Source organism: Sesamum indicum, linkage group LG2 (assembly GCF_000512975.1).
Source record: "Sesamum indicum cultivar Zhongzhi No. 13 linkage group LG2, S_indicum_v1.0, whole genome shotgun sequence".
NCBI lineage: Eukaryota > Viridiplantae > Streptophyta > Magnoliopsida > Lamiales > Pedaliaceae > Sesamum > Sesamum indicum.
In genome coordinates this window covers 8218650-8229370 of record NC_026146.1, presented here as the reverse complement: position 1 = coordinate 8229370, position 10721 = coordinate 8218650, and the positions used below count along the sequence as shown (strand labels likewise).

The 10721-nt window shown below is 34.0% G+C and overlaps 1 protein-coding gene across 1 annotated transcript; it reads left to right on the top strand.

Annotated features, from left to right (window-relative positions):
- Positions 5677 to 8629, top strand: LOC105155600 (glutamic acid-rich protein-like). The gene is made up of 2 exons (XM_011071494.2): positions 5677 to 7461; positions 8361 to 8629. The coding sequence occupies exons 1-2, from the start codon at positions 6003 to 6005 to the stop codon at positions 8381 to 8383; spliced, it is 1482 nt and encodes a 493-aa protein (XP_011069796.1). The 5' UTR covers positions 5677 to 6002; the 3' UTR covers positions 8384 to 8629.

The following is a 10721-nucleotide window of genomic DNA, read 5'->3' as shown; positions in this document are numbered from 1 at the left end:
AAAAGAAAATGTAATTATCCCTAACTTTAATTTTTAAAGGAGATGGTAGTTTAACATAGCTGCATAATTGAACATACATCCCAAGAAATTGAAGCAAACCACGTGATAGGGGGTGAAATGGAATTGTTATCCACGTGCTCGTAGAAAAGTGAAGCTTCATCGTATGAAATAAAGAGCAAGATTTCCTTTTTCCTGGTTCTGGAAGTCAAAGCGGACGAGACGTCAATATATAAGTCGCATTTATGCTTTTAATAAATAATAATGGTGACCACTTGATCAAGGTGTCTAGAACTAGATCACTCTTTGCGGTTGACACGCTTTTGCGTACACCCTGCTGAGTTGTTCTGCTATTGTCGTGCGATCTACTATTGCTTTTATTCCTTGCACACTTTTCTTGCAGTAGCGATTCTAGAAGAGGCAAAGACCAAGTATTTTCTATGTATCCCGAAGAAGTCGTGGAGACGGTCTGAGTTTGTTAATAGATTGGTGCCCTTATATTTTTCCTCATAAAGAACATTAATTGCATGTCTAATGGCTTATTGTGAACTTTGATAAGTATGAAATACATGGATGTTAATTTATTTGTATATTAATAAGTTTCCATATTTAAAAATAAGATAAATACTATTCGGGTTTATTTATCCCTTATGATATAAGAATGAGGCAAAAATTCCCTTCTAAAAAAATTAACAAATTATTCCGTGTGTTTAGGAAAATGAAGAAAAAACACTCCTCATGCATTCTGGTGTTGCATGTCGGTTTTTTTAATTGTAAAATGACATTTATATCATTTCTTTAAAATTGTTAGATTTTAATTTTAATGTAAAGTCCAATTTAACTAGTAAATCAATAGTTTATCAAATTAAAATTAGAGACGGGGGAGGGGGAGGGGGAGGAGGGGACCGGGAGGTGACGGCACAAAGGGGGAACGAGAGGGGGCCGCCGAGGCTAGGGATGAAAGGAAGAGGCGACGGGATTAGAGTGGGAGAGGCAGCAACACTGAGTGAGAGGAGGGGTGGTGATGGGAAGGGAAAAAAATGAAAGAAAAATAAAAAATTATATTATTATTATAATTAATATATTTATATATAAATTTTTAATATGTTATAAATATTTATTTATAAAATAATATTTTATTAATTAATGTTCATGCAAAAATGTAGGAGGGACGTGTGGATTACACTATTGGTTTTTGGGATCATTTCACAAAATATAGGGAAATAATTTGTTCATTTTTTATTTCACAGAGGGAATAAATAGCATATAGACATTATTTAAGATTAGAATTATACAAACTAGTTTTTGTAGTATGTATTTCCCACAAGCATATAAAATATTATAGTATGAGATGAAGAGAAAAAAACCACAATAATATAAAATATTATAGTATGAGATGAAGAGAAAAAAACTTATAAAAGACATAAAATATTGTGAGTTGATGAAAAAGAAAGAAGTATTTGAGACAAAAGAAGTATGGTGTAAAATACAAAAAAATTATAATTGTGAGAATCTTAAAAATATGAAAGCTCGTAATAAAAAATAAATATGGAGAATGTGAGAGCGAACAAAAAAATAGTTATAGGATTTATTAAAATTATGAAAGTTTATGAGGGCAAAAAATATGAAGAACATGAGAGAGAAAAATGGAGTAGTGGATTGAGAGAAAAAAATTATAATTTTAAAATAATTAAAAAATATTAAAATTACTATTATCTGCAATATTTTCTTAAAGAATAAAATGAATGAATTGGTAAAATGGGACAATAAAAAATTTGTACGATCATTAAGTTTTCTTTTATTATAGTGAAGATTCCTTTATAAAGTTATAGGTTTTCCTTTGAGGATGTGTTAGTATAATATACCTCAACACTTTTTTGTGTAAATTAACCATTGAATAAGAGATGTACTTAAATTTTGCCACTACAATTTCAAAAAATATATTTATAATTTTACAAAGAATGGTGAATGTTTGTGTTAATTATACCAAATGTAAGGAGATGTTAATATGAAACAATGATGTAATATTGAATATTTTGTTATTTTTTGTAAAAAGATTTGAATGTCGTAGAATAAAATGGCCCAAACCAATTATGGCCTGCGCCCTTCAAAACTATTGGACGGTTGAATCACTTATGTCCGCAATAGGCCACCTGACCACCAACCCAGCCCACCAAGGTTTGACCCGCCTGCTGCCTTATTAATACCCTCTCTCTTCATTCACTCCAACCCTAACTCTAATCCCCCTCACCCTGCGCCGTCTGTCTCTCTCCCTTCTCCCTAAATCGACCCTTTGGGTCTCCCTTCTCCCTCGTTTTCTTCTGTGACTGTTCCTTCTTCGATGGTTGTTATCAGCCATTTAATGGCTAGCCTCTTTAACTGACTGGTGAAAATAGTTTGGTGGATAACAGAAATAACCCCATCTTCTTCCTCCTCCCCTTTTCTGAAACTTAACCAGTTCTTCATGCTCTAAAGTTTGAAAGGACTAGGTTAACTAATAGCCTTAGTGGCCTAGTCTTGGTGAGTTTGTGATAAAGCCTTAGTGACAGTCCTTGAAGGTTATGATTTTAAGCTTTCTTGGCTCTGTGATTTCAAGCAACCGTGTGGTTTGAAGGGTTGTGGCCTTTGGCCTTTGTGTCTACTGGATCTTGGCTATCTGAGCCTTTATCCCTGGTATTTGTTATATGCATTATATCTCTTTGATTCTGCAATTCTTAGAATTAAGTATCGTGTTATTCCTTTTACTTGTAAGATTTGCTGTAATTTTGTATAGGGATTTGTTTAACCTTAAAGGCCTGTAATAATTTTTTAAATCTCTGTATTATTTATTGGAGCTGGTGACCGATCCACACCTTACAAATGTGATTAATTACATATTATTGTTCTCTCTAAAAATAATTAATTACAATATTAAAAACTGATATTAGCATCAATGCATGCATTGGAAGAAAACAAATGGAAGGAAAATGGATCATATTGTAAAAGTATGAAAACAAACATAAAAGATAATGATGCGACAAATCATCAAATCACGAGAACTTTAAAGTCGTCACCAGAAATATATATTAATTAATAATTTTAATTTTGTTACAGTACAGTTATTAACGAGAAGACAACAGAAATATATCGAAGACAATTGTCTATTGTCAGTTAACCAACTGTACATATATGAAAATAACTTATAGTGAAAACTTCATACATAATTTTGTGTTCACTAATTTTTACTATTGCCGGTTTTCACAAAATAATTATCACTGTTAAAATAATGAAATTCATTTTTGTGGAGAAAATAAAAATTCTCATAGGTAAATATATATACTATATTGTTCCAGAAAACAACGATTATTTAAAGAATTTGGGGTGAGTGTTTAAGGTCCTTGTTACTCGGCCAATGCTTTAGGTAATCCCTCAAAGATGTATCAGCTCCTTCAAAACAAGATTGCATTAGGGCCAAGGGGATTCTGGTGATGGCTTTTTGACGCTTAAGTCAGTATTGAGTTTAAGGTCTCTGTCAGAAATATAGTAAATAAGTGTGGCAGCAAAAGTTGTAGAAACTTGTTTATATTTGTGAAGTTGATGGATATCAAGCATGTAATTTTGTATGATTATTTTCTAGATTCACATCTTAGTTTCAAAATTAAATGTGTAGAAACAAAAATAAAAAATTTCAGCACAATGACAACCTTTCGTTGCCGCCCCTACTGGATGGTACTGGCCGACAGGTGCACCAACGCGTTGCCTGGCTAGCACGCCTGCTGGCATGTGTGCTAACAAGGATAGCAACGCAGACGACTACGTATGCAAGCGTAGGCCTGCTATGCCTAAGCACGTGGCCGTTGACACTTGACAGCTATGCGGGGATAGGGGCGCCTATGCGTGCTTGCATGACGATCGAATGACTAGGTCCTCTTTCACATTTTTTTCAGAAATTGGATTTTTTGGAGTTTTCTACATGTTTTCTGAAATAATTAATTTTTCGTATTTAATTTTGGATTAATTGAATTTCTCTAATAATTAATTTGCTAAGTTACTTTGGTGTTATTTATGCATTTGATGTATTTGGGAAGGATATCTATTAGGTTACAATTTGAATTTGTGTTGTCTGGATGTATTCATGTGTTGTGATATTGGATATCGCTATGTTATATATTTTGGTTAGCATGATTGAGAATAATTATGCAATGATGTCAGTTAAATTGGCATTGGATGATGACTAAGCTCTTAATTGAATGATGGATTTTACTTTCTTTTTGAGTTGAGCCTGCGTGCATCTTGTTTTTTTTTATTCTCATCTCCTATTTTATGTTTTGTAAGAATGAGGTTTGTTTTCCCTGTCCATTGATGTATTTATCCCAATTGTTGATCGGGTTTCCTTTACTATGTAAAGAGTGTAGTTAGGTTCTTTCGTGAGGTTTTGTATTTCATATGTAATAAGCCAGCTCATAGAGGAGGAGACCCATGTTAGACAGAGGCCCAAAGTGAAAAATCGAAAAGAATCAAGAGAGTTTATAAGGCCCATTAGCGTGATAATGCATATATATTTTTTTAATTGTGTAGGGCCACCTTAGACAGGATAGAGATCCACTATAGGATCAGTGGGTTGCATAGGTTGGGCCTGTGATCATCCAACAAGAGTTATGCTATATTTTATTTGCACGCGACTCATTAACTTAATGGTTTATGAAATTTTTACGCATGTAATACATTAGCATAATGAGGTTCCGGTCAATTATTAATCAAACTCTCACTTAGTCGGACCAAGTTGAAATATTAGGCCTATGATGGTTTTGATTTGTCCAAGCCTTCCATCCACAATAATGAGGTGAGAAAGCTACTTGGCTACCCAAATATGGTCTTAATATTTGTGGCACATTTGGAATAGAAGAAAATTGAACTATTATTATGAACAAAGGAATACGGTCACTATTTTCGTATCTCACAAGTCCGGGGGGAGGGGGCCGAGGGGCACAATTGAGGTATGATTTGGTTGATAGTAGGACCTAACATTGAGTAGCATGATTGACTTGAAAACCACGAAATTATGTTTGGATTACTACATATCTAGAATTACTACATATCTAATTTCCATCAAATTTGTTTGGCTCGAGTATAGAGGTTAGTGGATTACTACATATCTACAATTAACAGGAAAAGATCTTAGTAAATTATTATAATATTTTTTTTCAAGTTAAAACTTTGTCTTTAGTCATTAACATCTCTTACTATTTCTACAAAAAGTCTATTACTCTCAAATGGGGTTTTGAAAAATCATTTTCTAGTGGACTTGGGGTCCACAAAATTCTCCATGCCCCGCTTTTATGATTAATAAGAAAAATAGCCTTGTAGGGAGGTATTCAATATATTTTCTCCTTAGATAGGTGGGTAAATTACTACATTTTGAAAACACATGAGAATAAATTGCTATTTTATTTTTTATTAAGGATTTGTTTGCCTATTTTCAATAACACAGTAAGAGAAAAAAAATAAACGTGTGATTCACGAAACACATCAACGAAGTATTTTACTTTATTTCTAATAATATAAGAAAATAAATTATTATTTTTTTTCATAGTGCATAAATTGTTATTTTATTTTTAATAGTGAATAAGTTGTCCATTTTATAATTATGAGTTCTGCTGCTATTGTAGTCTTTTCACCCGACTATCTCGAGTCCCTATCATCATGAATGATGACTGGTGTAAAGGAAAATTGTCTTTGCATGGCTTCATCCGCCCTTAAATACACATTGATTCGTTCAATAAAGCAACAAAATTAAGAGTAACAGTGAGTGGTTTTACCAAATTTCTGCAACAATTCTCCCAACAACTTTCCCCTGTTCCTCTCGCATACATACGAGACAAGTCCACACACACGGAGAGTATGTGAGAGGAATCAAAAACCGCGACGATTTCAAGGATACTTCCTTCAAGGTCCGGATTTTAAAAGGGTACTTGGTTCTTGACTGGTTTGGTTTGATTTTTGAAGTTCAAGTTGGGGAGGCATTCATGGTCGACGGAGCGAAGAAAGAGTACCCATCGCTTCCACCAGACTACGTTTCGTTAGCCCAACTCCAAGAGCGATGGATCCAAAGGCAACAGGAAAAGAAGCTGAAAGATAAACTAGAAGAGAAGGAAAAAGACAGAGAAGCGAGGACCCAGAAAAAAGAAGACCCATCGCTTCCACCAGACTACGTTTCGTTAGCCCAACTCCAAGAGCGATGGATCCAAAGGCAACAAGAGAAGGAGCTGAAAGATAAACTAGAAGAGGAGAAAAAGGAAAGAGAATCGGGGACCCAGAAGCGGGATCAGGATCAGAGAGGGGTGGAGAATGATAGGCGTGGAAAAATGGGGGATGGGTCTCTAAGAGATGTGCGTTGGAGAAGAGTGGAAAAAGATGGGCGGGAGATGGGCGTGGCCGAAGTGAAAGGAACGGGGAAGGAGATAGAACTTGGTGGTTTTGACAGCCTAGAGGAAAGGACGAAGAAAAATAAGGAGGAAAAGAGGAATTTCGAGAAAAAGAAATCTGCAGTCGATGGGGAAATGGGAAAGACTGAGGGAGATGGGTGTCCAGAAGTGGAGATAATTCCCAGAAATGAGGTGAAGGTGGGAATTCCCGGGGTTTTGCGTGGGGAAAGCAGTAGAAGAGATGAGGGTTATGGTGAGTTGAAAGGAATTCAGGAAAGAATGAGTGTGTCGAAAATGGATGTTATGCCCAGAAATAGAGTGAGGGAGGAGATTCCCAATGTGAAAAAACTGGCGTCTAGAAGTGGGCTAAGGAGAAATGGTGATGACAGGGGATTTGGTTATACGAGTAAAAAAGAGTATAGAGTTAAACTTGATGGGACTGGAGTAAAATTGGCTTCGGAAAAGAAAATGGAGGGTGAAAAAGAGTATGATAAGAAGGGAAGAGGGAGGAGAAATGGTGGCAATGTGGAGACTTATTATCAGTTGAAGGAAAGTAGAGCTGGTGTGAATTGTAATGAAGTGGAACTGGAATCAGAAAATAAGGCAGAGGATGAGAGTTTAGAAGTTTGTGGTGAAACAGGTGGTCTGAACGGAAGAAATGGAAATGGATTCTTGGGGCAAAACAACAACCTGAGAAGCAAGATTGGAGAGCAAAGAGTTGCAGGGGAAGGCTTGAATGATAATAGGTTAGAATCTGGGAACAAGGTTGAAGGTGAGCTTCTAGATGTGGAGAGTGCCAAAAATGGTGAAAACAGAAGAGGCCAAAATGGATCTGAGAGATATGGGAACTGGAGGGGGAACACTGGACGAAAGATTGGGGTTTCAGCTTTTATTGATTGGAAAGCAGATAATGTGAGATCAAGGGTGAAAGCGACCAGGAGCTACGCGAACTCAGGAAGATATAAGGATAGCTGGAAAACAAAACCGAGAGAGAGTCGTATGATGTGGGTGAGAAAGGAAGAGAAGTTGGGTACAGATGCTGCTGAAGTTGGCTCCTCTGGTATCCATCTTTGTACAACCAATCACTGTGACTAATTTTAGTTTAATTCGCTCCATGCATGCTATGATGCTATGTCAAACTTCAGTTGAATACTAAATTGTTGAGAGTTAAAATTGCTTTTTCCCACATGCTTCAGTACTTGTATTATGAGGTTAGCAATTGTCTGTGCATTTATTTGCAGTAAACACTAGATTGATTGAAAAAGATGGCAAGCAAGGGGCTAAATACAAGACATACAATCAGGTCCCGGAACTTGAGTAAATTGTTTAGGTTTGATGAGACAACTCAGTGGTTGAGTATAGATCAGTTCTGTTTAAGCGAATGCTAGCTTTATTTGAACACAGCTTTCAGTTAGTGTTCTAGGATCTATCTTCTACAGCTTATTTAACAAGAGGTTCAGTTGGGAGTGGGTACAGATTGATCCTTCAAATATTTTTCCATGCATATACCACATCTTCACATGATGTAACTTTAGTTTTCCATTAGCCATAAGCATTCAATATTACTTGAATAAACAACTATGTAATACAAATTAGTGACAATGGAAAAGATCAATGGTTGTGATGGTGGGGGTCGATTGTGTGTCCGAAGCAGGGCAGTGCTGTGCGTCTAGGTTTCAGCATGAGATCCCACTTTAGCATTACACATTGTTATCATATGCACGCGTGTATTGTTGCATGTTTTGCAAACCATTTCAGTATGTGTGCCTACATATATATGATATATAGAGGCTGATATGGAGGTAGATAAATACATTGGTTTTGCCTGTACTCTTTACATTTTCTCATGCTGCCTATACTTCCAGGCATCTTGGTTTGAAGTAGCAGAATGTTTCTAATTCGATAATCTCTGAAATGCTTGTAGAAGAAAAGTCACATTTATTTCATTGTTTTTGCCAGGAATTTCAGCGGATCAGGAGTAACTATAGCCCACAACAAGAAGGCTTTCTGGATTTTTGTAATGTCTATCAAGATGACGGCTTTTGCTGAAAGCCTCACTTCTGTTGTTTCTCACCATGGTAACGGATAAAATATGATCTTTATACTGCTATTCTCCACTTGTAACGAGGTTTTATCCGGGACTAACATATCTCATAGTTCTGTCTGTTCACTATTCTCTATATACTTTAGAAATATAAAATATATGCCGAACATGTTTTTTGTGCTCAGTGTCTGTGATCTCCAATACGTTTACGCGTATATTGCTTAGAATGATAATTTGATGATACTTGCAGTTGAACTAAGGTATGCGGTGGATCATAGGATTGTAATTCGAAGTAACTGGTGTTTGGTGTGCATAACTAAACTTGAAACACTGTGTTGACATACACTCTCATGCTTTCTCCATCAGTATAAGAGCTGAGTGTCTAATTTACCTTGGTAAAATTTCAGACTAAGATGAGAGGAAGGAAAAAGATGAACAATTGTGCTTGCATTTTAGCAAATAAGACATGTTTGTCTTGCTCTTCTTCCTTTTGCTAACGTATTTTACTGTGACTCATGATATGAGATTTTGGGCTCTACTGCAATTTTGATTCTGTAATTTTAGGTGTTTGCTGCCCGTCATGCTGAACAATTATATTATTCTCAATATATTTTAGTATTTTGCACATTAAATCATCAACAAATTATTTCATTATTTTTATAAGAGTATAAATTAATATATATATATATAGTAGATACACAACTATATAATTTAACCAACTCATTTATGCTTTTGAAAAAATAAATTGACAAATATATATGCTTAACCAAAAGTTAAAACATTCTTAGAAAAAAATGAATAAATATATTTTATTTTTTTTAAAATATATTAAAAGATCCAATACGTAATTATTCATTTTTATCTAAAAGAATAATAATCAATAAATTAATCTTATTACCAAATTCATAAAAGACTTTTAATGAATTTTTTTTGTGTATTTATTGAACTCAATCATTACTTAAAAAATAATAAAATTTAAACTATTTAACTCACTAATTATATTCTACTTTATTATAATTAAAAGATACTTTTTTTTCAATTAAGAAAATTTTAATTGAACTTAAAATGCAAAATTGTTAAAAAAGAATTCTTTAAACTATGTATATAATACATATTGTTCAAAAATATAGTTTTAGGGGGGTAAGTGTCGTATTTGTTAGCTTAAAGCGGTAAAATTTACATCAAGAATAGTTGAGGAAATCAAAGTGTATTTTACCTTTGGTGATTTGATAAGTTATTTTTGCAAATTTCATGATTTGATAACATAATTTACTCTAAAGTTGTAAATCTATTGGAAATTTGTAGTTGCAAATCAAGTGTCAACTTAGATTTGAGGACATATGTGACTTGCATGTCAAACTTTTTTAGCAAATTATGTTTGCGAATTTTACAAATATAATGGATCAAATCGCAAGTTTTATTTCTTAAAATACTGAAACATCAAACACAGAATTATGGTATCAAAGTTGCAATAAGTCAGAGATTTTTCACTTAGCATAATCAGATTAACCCAAAGAATCACTAAGTCACGCCCATCTCAAAGGCAATGCAACAAGGAAGCCCACTCAGATATTCTCTTGCCAGTACCACTTACATATATACATATGTTAGAATTGTTTATGATAGATTAATGCCACTTTTAGCTTGATCCTAAAAATAAGGAAACAAATGTATCGTCATTTAAGGGAAGGTAAAGCAATGAAAAGAACAGAGAACAATTTCAAGAAAACTTCACCTTTCCTAGCTCCAATAGCAAGTCTTCAATCTTAATTCTATTGCTATGTTTCTCTTTCTATTGATATTAACAAAGTGTGTGTATTTCCAAAATTTTGAAAAAGCTGTTGTGAATTTTCAATTCTAGAAAAAATATTGTTTTGCGTATTTGATTTTCTGCATTAGCTTTCCTAAAGTTGAGTAGCCTTTTTTGGGCTGAAGTTACACTTTGTTGGCTAAACTTTTTTAAAATATTTTACAAACTCCTATATTTTATAAGATATTTTAGGAGTTTATAAAATATTGCTTCTTATTTTAAAAATAGATTCTTAAAGCGTTTGTATAAAGTAATATATATATATATATATATATATTGAGAATAAGTGATGAGATTATATTAAACTCAACAACCATTCGAACTACATTGTTGACTGTTCAAACCAAATGAAATGAAAACACAAGGCAAACAAGAAAACTAACACCTACACGTAATTTATAGGAACCTAGAGATATAATAAAACATCCTAACCTAGACGTGATTGGACAATCCAATAATTATCTAG